The sequence below is a fragment of the Oncorhynchus nerka genome, linkage group LG15 (genome assembly GCF_034236695.1).
Source record: "Oncorhynchus nerka isolate Pitt River linkage group LG15, Oner_Uvic_2.0, whole genome shotgun sequence".
Taxonomy (NCBI): Eukaryota; Metazoa; Chordata; class Actinopteri; order Salmoniformes; family Salmonidae; genus Oncorhynchus; species Oncorhynchus nerka.
Window position 1 is genome coordinate 75,742,706 of NC_088410.1, and position 20,401 is coordinate 75,763,106.

The 20,401-nt window shown below is 43.0% G+C and overlaps 1 protein-coding gene across 1 annotated transcript in view; it reads right to left on the bottom strand.

Moving 5' to 3' along the window:
* Window positions 1-254: 254 nt before the first annotated feature.
* cadpsa (Ca2+-dependent activator protein for secretion a) overlaps window positions 255-20,401 on the bottom strand; it is a 158,136-nt gene continuing 137,989 nt past the window's right edge. The window contains exons 27-28 of the mRNA XM_029683576.2: window positions 1,979-2,083; window positions 255-1,203 (exon numbers count right to left, since the gene is read on the bottom strand). Coding sequence (XP_029539436.1) covers window positions 1,030-1,203; window positions 1,979-2,083 — 279 coding nt within the window. The 3' untranslated portion in view covers window positions 255-1,029. The remainder of the gene's footprint in view (window positions 1,204-1,978; window positions 2,084-20,401) is intronic.

Below are 20,401 nucleotides of genomic sequence, written 5' to 3' on the forward strand. Positions count from 1 at the left end.
GTCATTGTGTGCTATGAATATGGGACCAATTATTTTTTACTACTTTAAATGGGGGGACTATGTACAAAAAGTACTGTAATTTCTAAACGGTTCACACGATATGGAGGAAAATACCCTCAAATTAAAGATGACAGTCTGCACTTTAACCTCACTGTCATTGAATAATTAAAATCCAAAGTGCTGGAGTACAGAGCCAAAACAACAAAACATTTGTCACTGTCCCAATACTTTTGGTGCTCACTGTTACTAAAAAAAAAAAAAAAAAAAATATATATATTTTTTTTAAACATAAAATGATCAATAAATACATCCACAAGCTATAACAACGAAACAATGAAAATATTGCATTTTAAAAAACGACATTGTTTAAAAAGGGGGCTAAATGTTTTACCAGTGAGGGAACATTTTGTAGTAGTACTGAATTCAGTCGACAAAAGTCAATTCTACATTGATGTTGTTAAGAGGATGGATAGCTACGTTTTATAATGTATTGCAACCTAGATACAAACAGGTTGTCTGTCTGACTGTGGTTTGGTTCCCTTTAGGCAGTAGACATTTGCTCTGAGAGGAATAAGAACAATAGGAGGTCCTACTCTCCTCCTCACAATGATGTACCATTACTGTTTTCACAGTACGTTAACAAAGCGCCTCAACAGGTTTGCATTCAACATGGACACACCAAGCATTACCCCCAATCATTTTACTCAACACCACATACACATGGTTCTCCATATTGCTTAGGAACATTAAGGAGTGGATTTAGGAGAATGAGCCAGAAATCTCCGCTAACTTTTTTCATAAAACACCTACAATTTAGTTAAACAATTAAATATATTTAATAATTATAATATACTATATACTATACCAATATCATTATAATTTCTATATTCAGTTATTAATTTGTATTTTTGTTCCTTTGTGGGTATTTCTATCTGACAGAGAAAAATAACACAGTTGGTAGGTACAGTACATGCATTGATTCACAGGTTAAGACGGATGCGAATGGCCCCTTCATCCCGTGAGGTTGATCTAGACATTATCATCGTCTTCATCACTGTCCTTCATGGATATGCCCGCCATCCCTCCTTCCCTCACCGATGCTGTGGCCTCCTCCAGGGTCAATCTGTTCCTCACCGTGTCATACATCTTACTGTTCAGCGTGGAGTCCAGGACGCCCTGCAGCCGGAAGTCACGGTACTTTTTCTGGAAGAACAAACCCCCAAGAGAATAAAAACACTGGTCAGGGTTGGGACTAGCACACAGAGGAAGCATTCTCAGTCAGTTGCTAAGGCAAGAGAGGACATGAAGCCAGGAATGCACTGCAATGTTTGGGTATATCTCGATTGTCTAGGGTGGCCTCCTTTCCTCATCTCCTTTCCTCCATCTGAATCATTAAAGAATTAGACAGGTGACAGCAGACAGGTGTTATAATGCGTTCACCTAACCTGTGTTTTCATATCAGTAAAAATGCAGCGGACACAATGAGAAGAGGACACTTAATAGTTCACAATATTTTAGACCTTTAGCAAATTACCCATGAGTAGCATTTTCCCAAAAGACACGTGTACTAAATCATCAATACACAAGGCACTAAAAACTATATGTTGCATGTCAGGCCAGATCCCATGCATGCATGTACTGATCAGCCCTTACCAGTCACTACTGCATGTATAGGGAGAAAGTCTCTCAGAGAACAGAAATAAATGTGTGACGTGATGTTATGCTGGTAGGACTTAGTAGTTACTGCTCACACTGAAATATTAATACAGGTTAGAGAACCAATTGTTGTCACTACTAGGCTTTATATCAACCCAAGAGAAGGTAGCTCACAACTCATTTAATAAGGGTCACAGATTAAGACGAGAAATGTTGGAATTCTACACTACTTGATTGTGATATCTATCGATCTATATATATATATTACTTTGAACTAATGACCAATTGGTTTGCGAGGCCCAGGTTGCTGAGCTTGTCTTACCTTGGCTACTCTGATTAGGATCTTCAGCTGGTAGACATGGAGCTGCAGGTCCATCCGGTCAGTTAGCCACGTACCCAGGAGGTTCATGGTGCTGGTGTACCATTGCTGCAACACATAAACACAGCATTCTCCAGCAAAACACACACACACACACACAGACAACCAGAATACAGAAAAAGAGCAGAACCAGCATTTCATCGGAATTTACACGCTCACTCCTTCAGGCCCTCTGTCTTTCTCCTCTCGTCTCTATCCCCCTCTCATTCTCTCTCCATCTCAACAACTCCCTCTCCGTCTCTTTCACTCACTCATTCCCCTCTGACTGACTCCCTCTCGCTGTCTCCCTCTCTCAGCTGAGGGGAGAGTAAACTGGAAGAACTTCTTCTATAACCGGAGCAGCAGCTAGTCGGAGAAGCTAGCCGAGAGGCTCCAGATGTTTATCTGTGGGCTGAGTCCTGTTTGAAGTCTAATTGATTGGTAATGATCAGAGCAGGCTGATGCTAATCAGAGTGGACCAGTGCTCAACAGTCAGAGAGAAGCAAGGAGGAGGGGGACATATCTGGGTGACTGAGTTTGTGTTGCTGAAATTCACTCTGTCAACGAAAGGCCTTCTGCACTGTCCTTTTTACACATGTACAAAAAAGACTCAATAAATATGAGAACAATTTTTCAGTCCACACGGAAAATGTTCTATCAGGGAGCTCAATAGAAAGTAGGTATCAGTAGCTACTTAACATTTCAAGTGAACATACCCCAGTAGTGACAACAGTATACACATCTTCAGTTCCTGCTCCACGAGGTGACGATGTAGCTACTCCTTGGAGTTGTGCTAGGGTAAGTAAGAGTACAACATAAAGGCCTGAATCACTGTGGTGACCTGCTGCGTGTGTATCACTGTGGCAGCTTCCTCTCTGCCGCTCTGTGCCTGTGAAGGTATCGCTATGGCAGCAGGGCTGTGATCTCGGCCCAAGCACGACCCCCCATCTAGAGGCCAGGCCTGGAGTGACTGCTCTCTCTCTCTCTCTCTCTCTCTCCCTCACCCTCATATTTTCCCTCTGCCGGTCTTCCATCTCTCCCTGTCAGCCTTAGCCTTCACATGCTCTCCTCTCTTTATCTTTGCTCAACTCTCTCACTCACTTTCATAACCTCTGAATAGGGTTATTTCATCACTCCCCCCACCCATTATTACTTGAACCCATTATTTCACTCTTCTGTCACATTCTCCTTCCCAGTCTCAGTTCTGATAATAACCTTCAGTCATCTTCTAGAGAACACTGGTCATTTATGATAAAATATGACATTTCATATCAAACAGAAGCTTCTAAGAGGTTTCTCGTAAGTTGACCACATTCCACAGTGAAGCAGCAATGAGGAGCAGTGGGATATATACGTGTGGGTGTGTGTGCTCAAGCGAAACTTGGAGACAGACGGACTCTGATGCCAGGCTTGTGAAATGAACAGTGATGGCACTCTTGCTTTGTTCAACTATGAACAGACTAACAAACCCTAACCAATTTCTCAGAGCAGATGAACACACCCAGGAACTCACTCTTTTTAGGCTCGATTGGGATCAGCAGGAGGCTAGCAATAGCTCACAGCCAAAACACATGTAATATGGCTCTGAATAAATAATGTCAAAACCCAACAGGGACAAAATCTGTGACATTCTTACGAGTTCTGATATTAGGGATTGGATAATGGAGGTTTTGGGGGTTGTGTGTCTTTGTGTGTGTTCGTGTGCGTACGGGTAGGAGTTCCACTGCTTCATCACACACATACATACATGAACATCTGCAGGACCCATCCCCCTTGGAGTGACGAGCTGGGAGGCAGTGAGACCTCCTGCCCCCTGCAACACCAACCTCCTCCCCATGCCCCTTCACCACCACCACCACCACCACCACCACCACACACAACACCCGGCCTTGAACCTGGTGTTCACACTCATATCTGACATGTTACAGGAAGCCATAACGCCTGGCAGGGGGGCAACCAACAGAATTCAGTGCAAATCCGCACACCCCTCCCCTTGTATCCCAATGCATACACACATACACCCGTCCCACAAATACACACATATGAATACATTCACATACGTACGCATACACACATGCATATACAAACACCCTCCCTTTTCTTTCACACACCTCATGGGTCCTCACCCCTCCTTTGCGAGGCTGCGACAGAGGACTGGTAAGGGGTCGGCTTAGGCCTTTGTACTGGGCCCCCAAAAATCACAAAAAAGCAGGAATGCTGGAGGAGAGGCAGGGCCCTCCATGGGGGATACAGGGGGATTACAAGCAACCTGCGACTCTGCCTCTTTCTGCCCTTGCTGGTGGTAATGTGTGTGTGTGTGTGTGTGTTATTGTGTGTAGGTCTGTGTGTGTGCATGTGATTGTGTATGTGTCAGTGCTACATACCAGATTGGATCTGGTCTGAACGGGCTGGGACCTTGCAGTAGGAGAGAGTGTACTGTATTTGTGTGTGTGTCAGTGCTCCACAGATTGGGCCTGGTTGGTGCGAGGCTGGGGTGTGTAGTAGGTGTCCTGCTGGAACCCAGCTGTGTCTGCAATTAGCGGGAGGCATGGAATGATGATTGTTGCTGCGACAATGCTAATGCAAAGCGACAGGCATAGTTCTAAAGGAGAGGGGAGGTCGCTGTGTTTCAGAGAGACATAATGCACCACTACTTTTTCCTTCTTCCTCACACACACACACACACACACACACACACACACACACACACACACACACACACACACACACACACACACACACACACACACACACTACGCCTCCACACTCCAAACCCCTTAAAATGAAAACCAAACATTCTTAAAAAATCCATTAAAGAGTGGTAGGGCCGATCGAAGGCACAACCTTTCTCCAGCACTCTTGGCCAGGATGTATAGTGCAGGGCTTTGTTAGTGGTTAAAAAGAGCTGTCCACACTGGTCTAGCTGGCAGCTCGGGCCGCTAAATTAGGCCCCCCAGTGGGCAGCTGAGGGGAGGACCCGGGGGTTGAGAAGTCTTTAAATCTGACTACAAGACATTATGCACTTACGACAAAGGGGCAGAGTAATCCTACCTGCTTGCTTTTCACCACTGCTGCCTGCCTGTTATTGTCTGCTTTATAGCTCATGAGAGGAGGCCCATTGATGACGGAACTCAATTACCATAGTAACCCACACCGGTGACCCCCAGGTCCCCCCCCCCCCCGTCTCCCCCCCATTAGGGCTGAGCTGACCCCAGGGGTAGTCAGTCCTTTCACAGGAAGCTGACGGCCCTAACCATGTCCCTCCACGCTGGGAGAGCACCGCCACTGCTGTAGCCCTCAGATCCTGCCAGCGCCCTGCGCTCTGCTCTAACCGCTCTCCTTTCTACTCCTCTAAACCTCGGGGAGCGCAGTACTCTGAATGGCAGAATTGAAATAAAGTTTCAGGCTCAGCAAGCTTATGGGCTTCAAACTGTTCTGATTGTGCCGCCTATACAAAGGAGAGCCCAGCCAACAATTCATACGCTTCAGCGCAACCTTAAGTGGAACAAAAATCCTCTGTGTGCCCAACCACTACTAGATCGCTATGATAATCAGTCCTTTCTTTAAAATAAATTTGAAATAAATCAGGTTAACAATAAGTGTTCTTTGCATATCTAACACAAGGCTAACATAAATGTTTATATCAAATGAAAGCAAGCGAGAGGGTCTCAATCGTTTCTGAACTGTTTTCTGTTGAAATCCGAGTCTCTCACAAAAGCACCAGTCACATTACACTAGTGAGTGTCAGTTGAACTGATTACAGTGTCCAAATAAGAGAGTAATTTACAAAAACATGGTTAAAAAAAGAGAGAAAGAGCTTGTTGTGAGGAACGAAACGGTTGGAATTATGGACTACGCAGCGTCATTGAGTAAACACACAATAAAGGACAGAAAAGCTCAGTGGAGAAAAAAACAGAGCCACGGTCTGAGCAAAGTGAGCCATTCTCCTCACAAAAGGCCGCTTAGAGGCGGATTGAGGGGCTCAGAATGACGGGTAAAACACTTGTGGGCTTCAGACTCTATAGGGGGAGCGAAATGGAATAAGCCAGCAAGCACTTGAGGATCCCGCCGAGCACCTGAATGGGAAGGAGGGACGGGGGGGCGGAGAGGGGGTGCAGAAGGTGAATGGCCTGCCTTTCGGGACCAATTTGTCTCTTTTCACCCTTTTCCCCTGCCTCTCTGCTGACAGATGTACAAAGAGGGACCCGCACTGAGCCTCTCATCCACACGCACCCGCAAGCAGCTGTCACTTTTGTCAGACAAGTTAATCAAACAAATGCCACCATACCTCCCTTTAGATAAAGAGGGAGAAAGAGAGGGAAACAGAGAAAGAAAGACACAGAGAGAGAAAGAGAGAGAAAATGGTGTGTGTATGTAATGTATGTGTGATCAACCAACCCGATCACCCCCCTTCACCAAACAGTGGGACTTGTCCCACTCAACATAAAAGACAGCTTCATTTAACTTCCATTTCCCTCATCTTATGTTATTCATCCATTCCTGCCCTCATCTGGTTTTGACCACTGACATGGACCTCTGGAGTAAGTCAGAAGGGATTTATGCCAGAGTCTGAGATCACAGTGAGGGTAGATGGATGGAAACAAAATGCTCCCTCAGTAATTATAAAGAGTCTAAGCTGCTTACAGGCTTCATTAAAAGGAAGCGAAACCTTTTGACATATTTTCAACAGTCACAGTGAATCAATATACTACCTGTTTGTTATCCTTAGTCTTTTTTTATTCTATCCTACTATTGTTCAGATTCATCATCCATTCTAGAGACTCTTTTCACTATTGGTTTATATCAACATAATGAGATCATGGGTTTACATGGAAGAAACACATCATTGTGGTCCTCTGTGGCTGAGTTGGTAGAGCACTGCACTTGCAAAGACAAGATTGCAGGTTCAATTCCCGCTGGGACCACCAATATTAAAATGTATGCAGGCACTACTGTAAGTTGCTTTGAATAAAAGCGCCTGCTAAATAGCAGATATTATGACATATATGTTTTTTTTAATATCCTGAGAATAGCCTGCGTTATGTTAACATGTCCTCATCCCCCTAAGCCATAAACACATTTCTTCAACCATATTTGTGACAACGTAGATTTTCCAAGAGTAAAATACGCTTTGTTTTTAGTAAACATGTTCGCTTTTCTTTTTGTTGATGTAATTTGATATGAAGTTAATCCAACTGATAAAGATCAACAGCACTAGACAAAACATTTAAATAAATAAAATATAGCACGTCATGAATATAGTATAGTATTCAATAAGGCCAACACAGTATTTCATTTGTAAAATTAAACACTGGATGGAGAAAAACAACAGCAGATAAGTCATGGGTAGATATTTATCAGAACTCCACCTAATAAATTAGTTATAATGGATTAGTAAATAGTTTATTCATAATTCATTACTCCATTCACAAGATGTTTACTATAATGCTTTTTTGGCTGAGAGTTACCTTTTTCGTGGAGTTCGCAAACTGGAACTCCCATTACTAACAAGAACTCAAATGTTAAATAGTTGAATAGTTCTGGGTTGACTGAGATTAGACTACTCTAAAGAAGAACTGCAATCCACACTTTGGTTTTGGTAGAAAAGTCACTGCCATGAAACGCTTATGTTAGCATTTTCAGACTAAAAACTTTATTTTATTACAACAATGTGACTGCTTTGGAATAAAATGTTCAATATATTTTCTTAAGCATCCAATGTATTGTGAGTTTATTGTTTAACCATTGATGTGTTTTAGGGGCCATTTTGAGACCTTAAATAGCATCAGGTACTGCTGGAATGTCTACCAATGGCATGTCAATCTTCTGTGAGAAATTACACTAGTCATTCAAAACATTTATAAAGTATTTATAAAGTATACAGTGCATTTGGAAAGTATTCAAACCCCTTGACTTTTCCCACATTTTGTTACGTTACAACCTTATTCAACCCTTTTCTCAATCTACACATTACCCAATAATGACAAAGCAAAACAGGTTCAGATAAAAATGGAAATATCACATTTACATAAGTATTCAGACCCTTTACTCAGTACTTTGTTAAAGCACCTTCGGTAGTGATCACAGCCTTGAGTCTTCTTGGGTATTATAAGGTAAGACCCAATTGCAGACTGTGTGAAGTAACAATGTTTATTGTAACAATGGGGCAAGCAGACAACAGGTCAAGGCAGGCAGTGGTCGATAATCCAGAGTAGAGGCAAAGGTACAGGACAGCAGACAAGCTCAGGGTCAGATCAGGCAGAGGTCGTTAATTCAGAGGTGGAGCAATGTACAGAATGGCAGGCAGGCTCAGGGTCAGGGACAGGCAGAGTGGTCAGGTGGGCGGGTACAGGGTCAGGACTGGCAAGGGTCAAAAACCAGAAGGACAAGAAAAAAGAGAGACTAGGGAAAAACAGGAGCTGAGACAAAATGTGGGTAGGCTTGAACAAACAAGACGAGCTGGCACAGACAGACAGACAGAAAAAACAGGTATACATACCCAGAGGATAAGTGGGGAAGATGGGCGACACCTGGAGGGGGTGGAGACAAGCACAAGGACAGGTGAAACAGATTGGGGCGTGACAGGTATGACACTACAAGCTTGGCACACCTGTATTTGTGGAGTTTCTCCCATTCCTCTCTGCAGATCCTCTCAAGCTCTGTCAGGTTGGATGAGGAGCAGTGCTGCACAGCTATTTTCAGGTCTCTCCAGAGATGATTGATCAGGTTCAAGTCCGGGCTCTGACTGGGACACTCGAGAACATTCAGAATTGTCCCGAAGCCACTCCTGCGTTGTCTTGGCTGTGTGCTTAGGGTCATTGTCCTGTTGGAAGGTGAACCTTCACCCAATCTGAGGTCCTGAGCACTCTGGAGCAGGTTTTCATCAATGATCTCTCTGTACTTTGCTCAGTTCATATTTCCCTTGATCCTGACCAGTCTCCCAGTCTCTGCCGCTGAAGAACATGGTGCCAGGTTTCCTCCAGATGTGACACATGGCATTTAGGCCAAAGAGTTCAATGTTGGTTTCATCAGACCAGAGAATCTTGTTTCTCATGGTATGAGTGTCCTTTAGGTGGCTTTTGGCAAACTCCAAGCAGGCTGTCATGTGCCTTTTACTGAGGAGTGGCTTCCGTCTGGCCACTGTACCATAAAGGCTTGATTGGTGGAGTGCTGCAGAGATGGTTGTCCTTCTGGAAGGTTCTCCCATCTCCTCATTGGGTTCTTCGTCACCTACCTGACAAAGGCCCTTATCCCCCAATTGCTCAGTTTGGCCGGGGCCAGCTCCAGAAAATGTCTTGTTGGTTCCAAACTTCTTCCATTGAAGAATGATGGAGGGCACTCTGTTCTTGGGGACCTTTAATGCTGGAGAAATGTTGTGGTACCCCTTCCTAGATCCTTGACTCAACACAATCCTATCTCGGAGCTCTAATTCCTTAAACCTCAAGGCTTAGTTTTTGCTCTGACATGCACTGTCAACTGTGGGACCTTATATCAAATCAAATAACATTTTATTGGTCACATACACATGGTTAGCAGATGTTAATGCGAGGGTAGCGAAATGCTTGTGCTTCTAGTTCCAACAGTGCAGTAATATCTAACAAGTAATATCTAACAATTCCCAACAACTACCTACTACACACAAATCTAACAAGTAATCTAACAATTCCCCACCAACTACCTTATACACACAAATCTAAAGGGGTGAATGAAAATATATACATATAAATATATGGATGAGCGATGGCCGAACGGCATAGGCAAGGTGCAATAGATTATATAAAATACAGTATATACATGTGATATGAGTAAAGTAAGATATGTAAACATTATTAAAGTGGCATTGTTTAAAGTGACTAGTGATACATTTATTTAAAGTGTCCAGTGATTGGGTCTCAGTGTAGGCAGCAGCCTCTCTGAGTTAGTGATGGCTATTTAACAGTCTGATGGCCTTGAGCCAGAAGCGTTTTTTTTCAATCTCTCAGTCCCAGCTTTGATGCACCTGTACTGACCTCTACTTCTGGATGATGGCGGTGTGAACAGGCAGTGGCTCGGGTGGTTGTTGCCCATGATGATCTTTTTGGCCTTCCTGTGACAACGGGTGTTGTAGGTGTCATGGAGGGCAGGTAGTTTTCCCCCGGGGATGCGTTGTGCAGACCGCACCAACCTCTGGAGAGCCTTGCGGTTGAGGGTGGTGCAGTTGCCGTACCAGGCTGTGATACAGCCCGACAGGATGCTCTCGATTGTGCATCTGTAAAAATGAGTCAGGGATTTGGGTGACAGGCCAGATTTCTTCAGCCTCCTGAGGTTGAAGAGGCGCTGTTGCGCCTTCTTCACCACACTGTCTGTGTAGGTGGACCAATTCAGTGTGTCTGTGATATGTACACCCAGGAACTTAAGACTTTCCACCTTCTCCACTGCTGTCCCCTCGATGTGGATAGTGGGGTGCTCCCTCTGCTGTTTCCTGAAGCCCACGATCATCTCCTTTGTTTTTTGTTGACGTTGAGTGAGAGGCTGTTTTCCTGACACCACACTCAGAGTGCCCTCACCTCCTCCCTGTAGACTGTCTCGTCATTGTTGGTTATCAAGTCCACTACTGTTATGTCATCTGCAAACTTGATGATTGAGTTGGAGGCGTGCGTGGCCATGCAGTCGTGGGTGAACAGGGAGTACAGGAGAGGGCTGAGCACACACCTTTGTGGTGCCCCAGTGTTGAGGGTCAGCGAAGTAGAGATGTTGTTTCCTACCTTCACCACCTGGGGGCGGCCTGTCAGAAAGTCTAGGACCCAGTTGCACAGGGAGGGGTTGAGACCCAGGGCCTCCAGCTTGATGATGAGCTTGGAGGGTAGTATGGTGCTGAATGCTGAGCTGTAGTCAATGAACAGCATTCTTACATAGATTTATTTTTATCCAGATGGGATAGGGCAGTGTGCAGTGTGATGGCGATTGCGTCATCTGTGGACCTGTTGGGGCGGTATGCAAACTGAAGTGGGTCTAGGGTGGCCGGTAAGGTGGCGGTGATATGATCCTTGACTAGCCTCTCAAAGCACTTCATGATGACAGAAATGAGTGCTATGGGGCGGTAGTCATTTAATTCAGTTGTCTTTGCCTTCTTGGGTACAGGAACAATGGGCGCCATCTTGAAGCATGTGTGGACAACAAACTTGGATTGGGAGCGATTAAATATATCTGTAAAACCACCAGCCAGCTGGTCTGCGCATGCTCTGAGGACACAGCTAGGGATGCCTTCTGGGCCAGCAGCCTTGCGATGGTTAACACGTTTAAATGTTTTACTCACGTCAGCCACTGAGAAGGAGAGGGGGGCCCGCAGACTTTGCTAGCGAGCCGAAACAGTCGCACTGTATTATCCTCAAAGCGGTTAAAGAAGGTAGTTTGTGTGGAAGCGTGACGTCGGTATCCGTGACGTGGCTGTTTTTATTTTTGTAGTCTGTGATTTCCTGTAGACCCTGCCACATACTGTCTGAGCCATTTAATTGCGACTCCACCTTGTCCCTGTACTGGCATTTCACTTGTTTGATTGCCTTGGGGTGGGAATAACTACATTGTTTATATTCAGCCATATCTCCAGACCTCTTTCCATGGTTAAATGCGGTGGATCGCTCTTTCAGTTTTACGCGAATGCCGCCATCCATCCATCCACGGTTTCTGGTTAGGGTAGGTTTTAAATGGTCACAGTGGCTACGACGTCTCCAATGCATTCATTTATAAACGCACTCACCGAGTCAGCATATAAGTCAATATTGTCCTCTGAGGCTGATTGGAACATTTTCCTGTCCGCGTGATCAAAACAATCTTGGAGCGTGGCTTCCGATTCGTCAGACCTGTGTTGAATGGTTCTCGTCACTGGTACATCCTGTTTGAGTTTCTGCCTGTAAGCCGGGACGAGCAAGATGGCATCGTGGTCTGATTTGCCGAAGGGAGGGCGGGAGAGGGCTTTGTATGCACCACGGAAGTTAGACAAGCAGTGGTCAAGAGTATTAGCCCTACGTGTCATGGAATCAATATGCTGATAACATTTAGGTAGCATTGTTCTCAAATTTGCTTTGTTAAAATCTTCAGCTACAATAAATGCAGCCTCCGGATATATAGTTTCCAATTTACATAGAGTCCAGTGAAGTTCCTTTAGGGGCCGTCTTGGTGTTCACTTGAGGGGGGTTGGACACAGCTGTGACTATAACTGACAAGAATTCTCTTGGTAGGTAGAATGGCTGACATTTGATTGTAAGGAATTCTAGGTCGGGTGAACAGAAGGACTTGAGTTCCTGTATGTTGTTATGATTGCACCAAGAGTTGTTAATCATAAAGCAAACACCCCCGTCCTTCCTCTTCCCAGTGAGGTGTTTATCTCTGTCGGCGTGATGCATGGAGAACCGATTCCAACAATATATCTTGAGAAAGCCATGTTTCCGTGAAACAGAGAATGTTACAATCTCTGATGTCTCTCTGGAAGGCAACCCGTGTCTCGAATTTCGTCTACCTTGTTGTCAAGAGACTGGACATTGTAGTAGTATACTCAGGAGCGGTAAGCAATGTGCCCGTTTACGAAGCCTGACCAGAAGACCGCTCCGTCTGCCCCTTCTCCATCGCTGTTGTTTTGGGTCAGCTGCTGGGATTAGATCCATTGTGCTGGGTGGTGGTCCGAAGAGAGGATCTGCTTCGGAAAAGTCGTATTCCTGGTCATAATGTTGGTAAGTTGACGTTGCTCTTATATCCAATAGTTCTTCCCAGTTGTATGTAATAAGACTTAAGATTTCCTGGGGTAACAATGTAAGAAATAATACATAAAAAAACTAAATACTGCATAGCTTCCTAAGAACGCGAAGTGAGGCGACCAGCGAGGCGACCATCTCTGTCGGCACCATTAAACAGGTGTGCTTTTCCAAGTCATGTCGAATCAATTGAATTTACCACAGGCGGACTCCAATAAAGTTGAAGAAACATCTCAACGATGATCAATAGAAACAGGATGCATCTGAGCTCAATTTCGAGTCTCATAGCAAAGTGTCTGAATACTTATGTACATAAGGTATCTGTTTTTATTTTTGATACATTTGCAAACATTGCTAAAAACCTGTTTTTGCTTTGTCATTATGGGGTATTGTGTGTAGATTGATGAGGAACAAAAATGTATTCAATCAATTTTAGAATAAGGCTGTAACTGTAAATGTGTAAAAAGTCAGGGGCCTGAATACTTTCCGAATACACTGTAAATAGCCAACACTTTTAATGGGGCCAGGCAAAAAGACTTAACTAATGATTAGTAATTGGTTTATAAGGAACTATATTAAACATCTTATGAATGATCTTATGAATAATTATTCAATACTTTAAAAGGTGTTAATAACTGTACAAATGTAAAAGTAATGATAAAACAATTATGAATCCACTATTTACTAATCCATTATAAATACTTTATTACGTGGAGTTATTATAAAGTGCTACCAAGTGTACTTTATTTTCACACTTAATGTCTAAATATACAAACAGGCATGTCCGTCCCGAGAAATTACATTTTACAACTTTACATTAATAGTATTGTAAAAATAAATACATAAATATGACATTGTATAGCTAACGTTGAAATGAAGTAATCTCTTCAAACCAGAAACAACTCAGAGTTCTCACCCTAGGTCTCATTAAAACCTTCCTTCCTTCCTTCCTTCTTTCCCTCCATTCAGCTATCCTTTATCTGGCCCTGGCTCTCCTCTCTGTCTGCCTGACCCACCCTGCCACAGTTAACTTTGCATGCTGCACAAGAAGCTCAAGTTGATTAAACTGTTCACTTGGCTCTGCTCTGCGCTTGGCCAGAGCCTGCAAAGTGGTCAAGTGTTCGGGACAGTGAAGTGGTATTGCATCAGGTCTGTCACAATTATCCTTGTCATCATCATCATCATCATCATCATCATCATCATCATCACAAGCACAAACCAGCAGCAACATAAACAGTAGAAAGCAGCAGCACAATCCTAAATCCCAATCCCAATCTAACCCCTCCCGCCCTCCCCTCCGCTGCCCCCTGCCAGCCATAAACTAGTTTGCTGCGTGGCGATTAAAGCGTTTTAACTTAGTCATAACGTGCAATCTCGCAGATCTGATAACTACCAAGGTCAACGGAAATACTTCAAATCAATCAATGAGCTGGGCCCTAATCCCCAGGAGGCAGATTAAGTGTATAATTGACCCGTGTAATCTGTGTAGCTGTGGTTGGCCGGGGAACAGCTAGAACTAGCGCCCACCACAGGCAGCTCTCTCTCTGTTCCCTGGTGCTGGAGGCTGGAGGCCCACACCAGGCAGCTAGTGTATCAGTGAAGCGCTGGATTTGGCCCCAGCTAAAGAGATGTATTTTTTAATCAATGATATCTGCATTAAGTCGATGAGCCCTTACGTTATGCACAGCTGTTTTAATCTTCATCTCTTCAGCTGTTCTTTCAAGATCTACCAGAAAGAGTAGTAGGCGGAGGAAAACAAACTCGCTCTCATCCCGCTCCATCCCTCCCTCTCCCCCTTCCCCTCCCCATTTCCCTGCCCCTGAATTTATCAAATTTAGCCATCTGACTGCGAGTTTCATCTCTTTATCGCTGCATACAATTTGGTGCTGCTTAGGCAGCTTGGAAAAATCTGTCCTCTGTAAAACCTACAGCACATCACAAAAGCCATCTGTACTTTGGGAACAGTTCTGCAAGATTAATCATTACTGTTGAATAATACCCGCATCACTCCCCCCACACACGTCCAATATTCACCAACAAAATTGTATTATTAAAGCAATCACAGAAAGATTGGATTACGGTATGTAAAAATGGCATGAATCAAATAGTATTTTTCTCACTGAATGCAATAACAATTCAAAAAAACAAGTTGTTTCACCCTCTTGGCATTTGCACAATGAGCTATAGAGCTGTGCCTAGACAGCAATCTTTACTGACAGAGAAGAGGTCAAATCCTCAAATAATAACAACATAGGCATTATTCACTTTCTAATATGTCTCCTATCCCAATTCATTTCTTGGGCGTTGTTGTTTTCTTAACACACTAATGTATACCCATATGGTCAGTCTGATGTCAAACGGCACCCTGGGCTAAAGGCAGTGCTGCTGACACATATTTAAATAAAGTGAACCATATCCATGTAATCTCCTTAGGCTGCATTTACACAGGCAGTCCAATTCTGATCTTTTTACTAGTAAATGGTCTTTTGACCAATCAGATCAGCCCTGAAAAATATCTGATGTGAAAAGATTTGATGTGATTGGTCAAAAGACCAATTAGTGGAAAAAATATCCAAACTGGGCTGCCTGTCTAAACACAACCTTATTATGGTGGACATGACATCTAATGATGTCTTGGAGAAATCCATGTCTCCACTCTAATTAACCCTGAGGTGACATAAGGTATGCCTTCCGATCAACTGGCCTCACACACACACACACACACACACACACACACACACACACACACACACACACACACACACACACACACACACACACACACACCTAAACCCTTGACTAAATGTCATCAAGACCCAAGGGATTAGGGTAGGGGGAACATTTGAAAACAGAATTTGTCCCCGAGGAACGTTTTATGGAGTTACTCCTCAGCCATTGCTCAGGTCTAAGGCTGAGGGTGGGTATTAGAATGGATCCTTAGGAAGGGCCCTAGTCATACCCCTCATACTAAAATCTGACCCTAACAGGGTACTCAACTCAAATAATAATTGAGAAGGTGCGGTCACACAAATTTCCTAGATGGCAAAGGTCCGAATGGGTATTTGCATTTATTGGCATAGGAACAAACCCCCACCTTGCAATCTATGCAACCCCAAACTGTTCAAACTGTTCACACCCATCTTGTTGGTGGAGAGTTTTGTTGTTGTTTTTTTTTAAGGTCATTCCTGCAATTCTACACATTTTGCCATGAAGCTGAGGGGGAACACTAGTGCCCTGGGCACATAACTACAAAATGTTGTTAGCCTAACTTACCTATCTAGCTAAAATGGGCTAGTAGTTAATCACCTGGCCATTTCTGACAGGTTATAAATAGCTCTCTAAGGTCTGTCAGTGAATGACATAAGAGGAAAACCTCCCATGTACTACAACATTTGAAATTGCACCTTGTGCATTCTACAATTACAACTCTCAACAGCAATGAGTTGAAAGCCAGAATGAGTCCCCCCCCCCCAAAAAAAATATTGTTTTAATTTATTTTAAATGTATTTTTAAGTCAGGACCCATGGTCCGTATTGACCCCGTTCTGGGTCCGGATAATCTGGCGTTCCCCCTGTTGAAAATGGCTGCTCTATAGGGCTAAGACATGCCCACCACGCATCTGATTGGTCTGTTGGCTCCTTCTAAAGGAGCTATTCTAATGGGTACCAATCCTACTAACAAAACGTGGGGAGACAAATCATTACCGGTCAAAGGAAGATCAAAAGACAGAAGAGAGAATTTAGGTTTTGGTTTTGGTCTGCACGTGTGAAATGTACATAATGAATATTCATTTGCAGGCATTGTGTGATTTCAAAAGTAATCCCCTTATGATCAGCAGTACACAGAGTAATAATAATGTTTAGGCCAAAAGGTCCTTTTATAAGGTCAACATTCTCATCTATTCAATTGTTTCTATTATGATCAAATAGAATTCAAATCTTGTCTCCTGATAATCTTCACAGCCATCTATTATGGGATGCCATCAACACACATCAAATGAAACTCAATTTCACATCAAAATGGATATCCTGGATGGGATGGGGGGAAAAAAGAGTTGATTCTTGAAGAGAAAAACTATTCCAGTAAAAAAGTATTTAGCCAAAATAAAGGCATTCTGATTACACTTAACTTTACAGTTGGCTGTTCACATGTTTTTTTTTGTCTGATAAATAACATTGTAAAATGATAATAACTTCATGATTACCTTAACATTTTTAATAATTCATCAAAAGAAGAACCACTACATAATGGGCAGGGGTGCAAGTGGGTCGCGGGATGGAAAATACATTTTCGGGATATAACAATTATTTCAGAGTAAACTTAAATGACTAAAACCAAATAGAAAGTACGGTATGTAGAAAAGATAATGGATTTATACATTTTTCAATAATCCTCCATTTATTTTGTTTTAATGTTTACGCCCTAAGAACACACTAGCTTAAAAAAGGCTAAATGTTATCTCAGCTTCATGGCAAAATGTTTAAAATTGCACCATTTTCTTTCAGCTCCATGGCAGGATGTGTGGAATTACACAAGATAAGCTTTGAAACCGCATCCTTTCTCTCAGCTGACAAGATTATATTTTTTTACTTATTCTTTGGTCTGTATGTTTCTTTTACCGCTTAACCTTTATGGTGGGTCGCGACTCAAAAGACACCTGAATTAGTGGGTCACAAAGCAAAAAAGTTTGGAACCCCTGACATAGCATTTGGCACCAGTCAGAAGTAAGCACCAGAAGGTTCTAATGTTACCCTATGAAATATTTAAAAGAAATAGCATCTGAAGCAAGACTAACGTAAAGCAGTACGTTTCTGTCTGACAGGATCCAAATGTAGTTGACAGACAACAGCACATGCTACTGTGTCATTTGGAATAGAATAAATGATTATCCCTGGAATTAAAAGAACAAAACAAATAAACAATCAAATCAAGTCTAAGTGGTATGATCCCCATGTGCTTTGGATCCTTCTATACAGTGTGATCGGGGGTGTCGGTGAAGGTAGAATGTTTTTGCCTAAGAAGCAGTAACTTTTAAGTGATCTGATCCTAGGCTAACTAGTTTGAGGGAGCCTCACCATTTGACCCTCATTTTGACAGCTTAAGAATGTGGAGATGTTGCCAAACCTGACTGTAATACTCACAATATTAAACTAGTCCAAGTGCTATGTAGAGTAATTCAAACAATAGTCTCTGTTTTGTCAGCATCCCTGCACTTGTGTGCTGTCAAAATGTGTCCTTCAGTGTTGTTTGCATGCCAAGGAGGTTGTTGAGGGAGGGGTGCTTGAATCCTGGAGAGAGCCGAGTGCATGATTGTACAATTGGGACAATTGTGCGCAGCTCTATGGGACTCACAATCACGGCCGGATGTGATACAGTCTGGAATCGAACCAGGGTATATAGTGACGCCTCTAGCACTGAGATGCAGTGCCTTAGACCGCTGACCAACTTGGGAGCATGTATGTACTGTATGTACAGTGCATTTGGAAAGTATTCAGACCCCTTGACTTTTTCCACATTTTGTTATATTACAGCCTTATTATAAAATGTATAAAATAGTTTTTCCCCCTTACCAATCTACACAAAATAATTCATAATGACAAAGTAAAAACACGTTTTTTACATTTTAACAAATTTATAAAAAATATAAAACTGAAATATATTTTAAGTATTCAGAACTTTTACTCAGGAATTTGTTGAAGCATCTTTGGCAACGATCACAGCTTCAAGTCTTCTTGGGTATGACACTACAAGCTTGGCACACCTGTATTTGGGGAGTTTCTTCCATTCCTCTCTGCAGATCCTCTCAAGCTCTGTCAGGTTGGATGGGGAGCATTGCTGCACAGATATTTTCAGGTCTCTCCAGAGATGTTCGATCGGATTCAAGTCCGGGCTCTGAGTGGGCCACTCAAGTACATTCAGAGTCTTGTTCCGAAGCCACTCCTGCATTGTCTGGTGCTTGGGGTCGTTGCCTTTTGGAAGGTGAATCTTCTCCCCAGTTTGAGGTCCTGAGCACTCTGGAGCAGGATCATTAAGGATCTCTCTGTGCTTTGCTCTGTTCATCTTTGCTTGATTGGTGGAGTGCTGCAGAGATGGTTGTCCTTCTGGAAGATTTTCCCATCTCCACAGAGGAACTCTAGAGCTCTGTCAGAGTGACTATCGGGTTCTTGGTTACCTCCCTGACCAAGGCCCTTCTCCCCCAATTGCTCAGTTTGGCCGGGAGGCCAGCTCTAAGAAGTGGTTCCAAACTTCTTCCATTTAAGAATGATGGAGGCCACTGTGTTCACGGGGACCTTCAATGCTGCAGACATTTTTTGGTACCCTTCCCCAGATCTGTACCTCGACACCATCCTGTTTCGGAGCTCTACGGACAATTCCTTTCGACCTCATGGCTTGGTTTTTGCTCTGGCATGCACTGTGAACTGTGGGACCTTATATAGACAGGTGTGTGCCTTTCCAAATCATGTCCAATCAATTGAATTTACCACAGGTGGACTCCAATTAAGTTGTAGAAACATCTCAAGGATGATCAATGGAAACAGGATGCACCTGAGCTCAATTTTGATTCTCATAGCAAAGGGTTTGAATACTTATGTAAATAAGGTATCTGTTTTTTACTTTTAATACAGTTGTAAACATGTCTAAAAACCTGTTTTTGCTTTGTCATTATGGGGTATTGTGTGTAGATTGCTGAGGGGGGAAAAAGGTATTTAATCCATTTTAGAATAAGGCTATAACGTAACGTGTAAAAAGTCAAGGGGTCTGAAAACTTTCTGAATGAACTGTATGTATGTAATGGTGTGGTATGGTATGTTATGTTATGTAATGTAATGTAATGTAATGCAATGTATGTATGTATGTATGTATGTATGTATGGGGTGAATTTACAGGGAGATGGGCCATGTTAGTAGATGTACACAGGAAGATTATTTGATCATGCCACTGTAATGTGTTGAAACAAATTTGACATGAGAGATAAGTTTCATTTCAAAATATATAGCTAAGCGAGAATAGGGGGGAAACAGAAACAGAAGAATATGTGTTTGGAAAGGTTTAGAAAGTAAAGATGAAAGAAATGTTGAAAGGATTTGGTGGTTCAAGTGAGAAAAATAAAGAGTTGGAAGGAAAATACACAGAAAACCCAGGGCCTTTTTATGCTTTTTTTTAAATCACTGAGCCTAAACACACAGAAACAGCAGCAGAGAAGTATCACGCCTTGGTCATGTTGAGCGGAGCAACAAGAAAAGGACAACAGCAATGGAGTCCTGCAGTGCAGCAGGACACCTTCATACGCCACAGTACTGCCAGAGGGAGAACAGATAGAGAGTGACATACAGAGAGAGAGAGAGAGAGAGATTGAGGCCTCTGCTATAATCAGAGAAGAAATGCTCTTCTGAGAGAAGAGGATACAAAGCAAACAGCAGGTCAAAGCAGCAAGAGAAAGAAACATGGAGAAGAGACACATTCACTGAGAGAAGACTGATAAGAGAGAAGCCAGGTCATGCCAGAAGTCCTTCAGGGAAGCAACACATGCACACATAGGTGCAATCTGAGGTCCTCCCTTGAAAAGAGCAGTGGACAAATTGGTCAACATGCATCACAAAGGACTATTTAGATAAGAAATAGCTTGGAACATCATCTAGGTTAAGACAGTGTTCTCTTT